This window comes from Alligator sinensis, unplaced genomic scaffold (assembly GCF_000455745.1).
Source record: "Alligator sinensis unplaced genomic scaffold, ASM45574v1 scaffold506_1, whole genome shotgun sequence".
NCBI lineage: Eukaryota > Metazoa > Chordata > Crocodylia > Alligatoridae > Alligator > Alligator sinensis.
The window spans coordinates 1397609-1400934 of record NW_005842215.1 but is presented as its reverse complement, the minus strand read 5'-3'; the positions used below and the strand labels follow the sequence as shown (position 1 = coordinate 1400934).

At 44.6% G+C, this 3326-nt stretch overlaps 1 protein-coding gene across 1 annotated transcript in view; it reads right to left on the bottom strand.

The window, feature by feature from the left end:
* Window positions 1–3326, bottom strand: part of CPM (carboxypeptidase M) — a 79471-nt gene that overhangs the window by 73827 nt on the left and 2318 nt on the right. Inside the window, exon 3 of the mRNA XM_006026975.3 lies at window positions 3163–3319. Within this exon, the coding sequence (XP_006027037.1) occupies window positions 3163–3319 (157 nt within the window). The remainder of the gene's footprint in view (window positions 1–3162; window positions 3320–3326) is intronic.

The window sequence follows — 3326 nt, the reverse complement described above, 5'->3', positions numbered from 1 at the left end:
TTGTGGGTATGTGTGTGGGGGGTGGTGACTGGCCTGGAACAGCTCCCCAAAACTGCCTATGTGGCCCACTGGTCCAAATAATTGCCCACCCCTGTCCTAGTAGTTAGGACCCACATTATACATGTAGATCCTCCACATGCAAATCCACTGGGCCTGACTTGACATAAAACTAAGGTCTCCAACTTTTTGGGCAATTGCCCAGTAATCTAGAAGTGGACAGATTCAGTCCCCCTTGCTGCAATTGTTCTACTTGTATTTTCTTTTAAACTACTCTAATCACCACATGAGGATGAGAAAGGAAGAAAGTATTTCCCTTCCCATTTTGAATGATGCAGGTATGATGCTCACTTGATAGCACGCTTTCTGCCCTTGTTCTGCTTATGCATGTAGGAGGAGTGGAGGGCTACATTCCTGAACTGATTCAACTTAGACAGGTAGTTTTGGGGTTTTTTTAAATGGCAGTTGTGGAATTGCTTAAACATTGATTCCAATTTATTAAGTTCTCAGGCTGAAAAAGGTTGTGATTAAATGCAGTCCAAAGACAACCACTGATTATACAGAATGAAATCCCTGGCGTTCATTATTTCCAATGAGGACAGAATTTGGACCTATTATTTGTTAAGATCCCTCATAGTAAAATATTAACATTTGGGAGCAAATCTCCATTGGAATGAATGGAAAAAACAACTTAATGTATTCATTCTATTTCTAAAATCTTCAATTCTCTAACTAGTTTAATTCTTCCTCATTACTATTTGGTTCTTTTCTTAAAGTAAAAGAGAGCATAACTGAGTTTGTGCATACAAGCATTGGTATGGCAACTGGTTCCACAGATGACACAAACAGTGTTTGGAAGGAACCAGAAAAGTCAAGACTCTTAGAAAGAAAAATGCTTTCCCTGAAAAAAGTGCCCCTGAGAAAATCTGAAACCACATATTTAACTGTATTTTATTTTCTGCTCTAGTTGGCAGAGATGTTCTAGATCCGTGGTTTTCAAGCTGTGGTCCACGGACCATTGCGGGTCTGCAGACTATGTCTAAGGGGTCTGCAGAAGATGATGCTGATCAATCAAAAGTATGTGAATACCCACACTTACTATTCAAAGAGGTCCGCACCTCCCTTCGAAATTTCCAAAGAGGTCTGTAAATGAAAGTTTGAAAACCACTGTTCTAGATACTCCATTTCTTCATACTGATCTACCTGAACTGTGGTAAAGTGGTATGGATCTACTGGAAAAAAAGTCACAGATTTAATTATTGCTAAGACTATACTTACATATGACATTTCTCAAGAAACTGAAGAACTCTTCATCTCTAATTCTATAGCTTACTTCTTAATTTCATTTTTCCCAATCAAGTGAGAACTCCTGTTGCTAATATCTAATTTCAAAAGGCATGAATGTGTCAATACCCTAATAAAATTCTTAGTGAGTGCTGAAATTGAATGGAGATAGAGCAAACTAAAATACACACAGACAGAAAACCAGTTATAGCTAGAGGCATACTCTCCTGCTGAGTTTGAGACTTGGTGCCAAAAAAAGGAAGGGAATGAAAGGCAGGTTTTCAGCATGTCATACAGAGTATTTTTTGTAATTAGTCTAGTATGTTAGAATAATGAACAACTCCAGGAATAAAATATTTTTCAAACTTATCCTCAAGTTATAAGGCTACCCAGAGACGTTGTAGGTACAATCTCAGTCATTAGAAGTTTCTAAGACCCAGATAGATACAGCCTTGGCTGGGATGATCTAGTTGGGGATGGTCCTGCTTTGAGCAGGAGGTTGGACTAGGTGACCTCCTGAGGTCCCTTCCAACCCTAATTTTCTATGATTCTAAGCTGGGGGGAGGGGGAGAGAACAAAACAAAACAAATCCCACACACACACATGCTGCAATACCATCATTATAGCCCTGAACAATAAGAATCTCCTTTTAATCCCTTTGGCTTTTGAAGTCAGCAACCAAAAACATCTAGTTTCATGGTGTGGCCTCAGATCAGAGGTTTCACGATGTAACTTTGGAGAAGTTATGGCTCACTGCAACAGACATTACCTGAAATGTTCTTGCCACCCCAATAAACATTGCTGGATGTAGTGCAACAGCTAGCAGATGTTGCCAGAATAAAAAAAAAGATATGTTTTTGGCCAGGCAGAATTAAGCAGATAATTCTAGGAACTACCACAACTGAGCAAGCTGCCAACCTTTTGCAACCCCCTACTTAAGCCAGTAAAAGCATCTGCTCTCAGGCATCAGAAAACTTTTTATAGCGCTATAAAGGTACAGCGCTCTTAAAACATGACAGAAGTGCAATGTTTGATGTGGGGAGGCCGAAGGGGGTCTATGAGTCTCTCCGCACTTTCCAGGCTAGGCAGTAGGTGGCACTCCACAGCCTCCTGGGGTTTCCCCACTGGGCAGAAACTTGACAGACATACAGAAGTTATTTAAAGTGCTGTAAAACAATGGTTCTCAACCTTTTTTGTACCAGGACCCATTTGTAAACATCAATGACCAGTTCCAACTCAGTGCCCCTCACTCCTGACCTGCTGCCCCCAGTGCACCAGTGTGGGACAAAGGGCATGTGTGGGGACGGAGGTGGGTGTGTGGAGCAGGGGGGGCCCCCAAGCACCCCCTTGCAGGCTGAAGCTCTGCCAGCCCACATGGGGAAACCCACGATTTCCCACGTTTTTTCTCTTTTAAAGGAGAATCCATTTCTAAAGTTTGCTCACGACCCTTTCATATATTCTTGCCACCCACTTTTGGGTTGCAACCCCCAGGTTTAGAAATGCAGCTGTTAAAATATAGCGCTCCAAATTTAATACCTCCATTTAACAAGGGTTAATTGAAGCTCTGTGCCCATTTTTAAAGTGCCGGAAAGCCGTGCACTTCTGTGAAGTCAGGGCAATACGGCGCCTGAAGTGCTGACTAAAGCAACTTCTGTGCGCACCCCGAGGGCTGAGCGAGCGAAGAATGACAGCGCGCAGGAGTCCGCGATCCCGGGGCATTAAAAGAGGAAGGCTTTTCCTCCGCTCGAGGGGCCCGGGGGTCCTGTGCAGGCTGCCGAAGCGGGGACGGAGAAACTGCACAGGGTGGCGTTTCTTTAGAAAGAAAACAGCCATTTCAGAGTCACCCCCTTCCCGCTCTCTGAGGGGCACCCGCGCGCCTACCTTGCACGGAGCGCCCCACGCTGTGCAGGTGCGCGATGCCGGGGTGCTGCGCCTGCACGCCCCGCAGGAAGGTTTCCATCTCCGGCTGGTGGTGGTACGTGAAGTTCAGCCCGGCCGCCCACGGGACCAGCAGCGCCAGGCGGAGCGTGGCCACGACCTGCAAA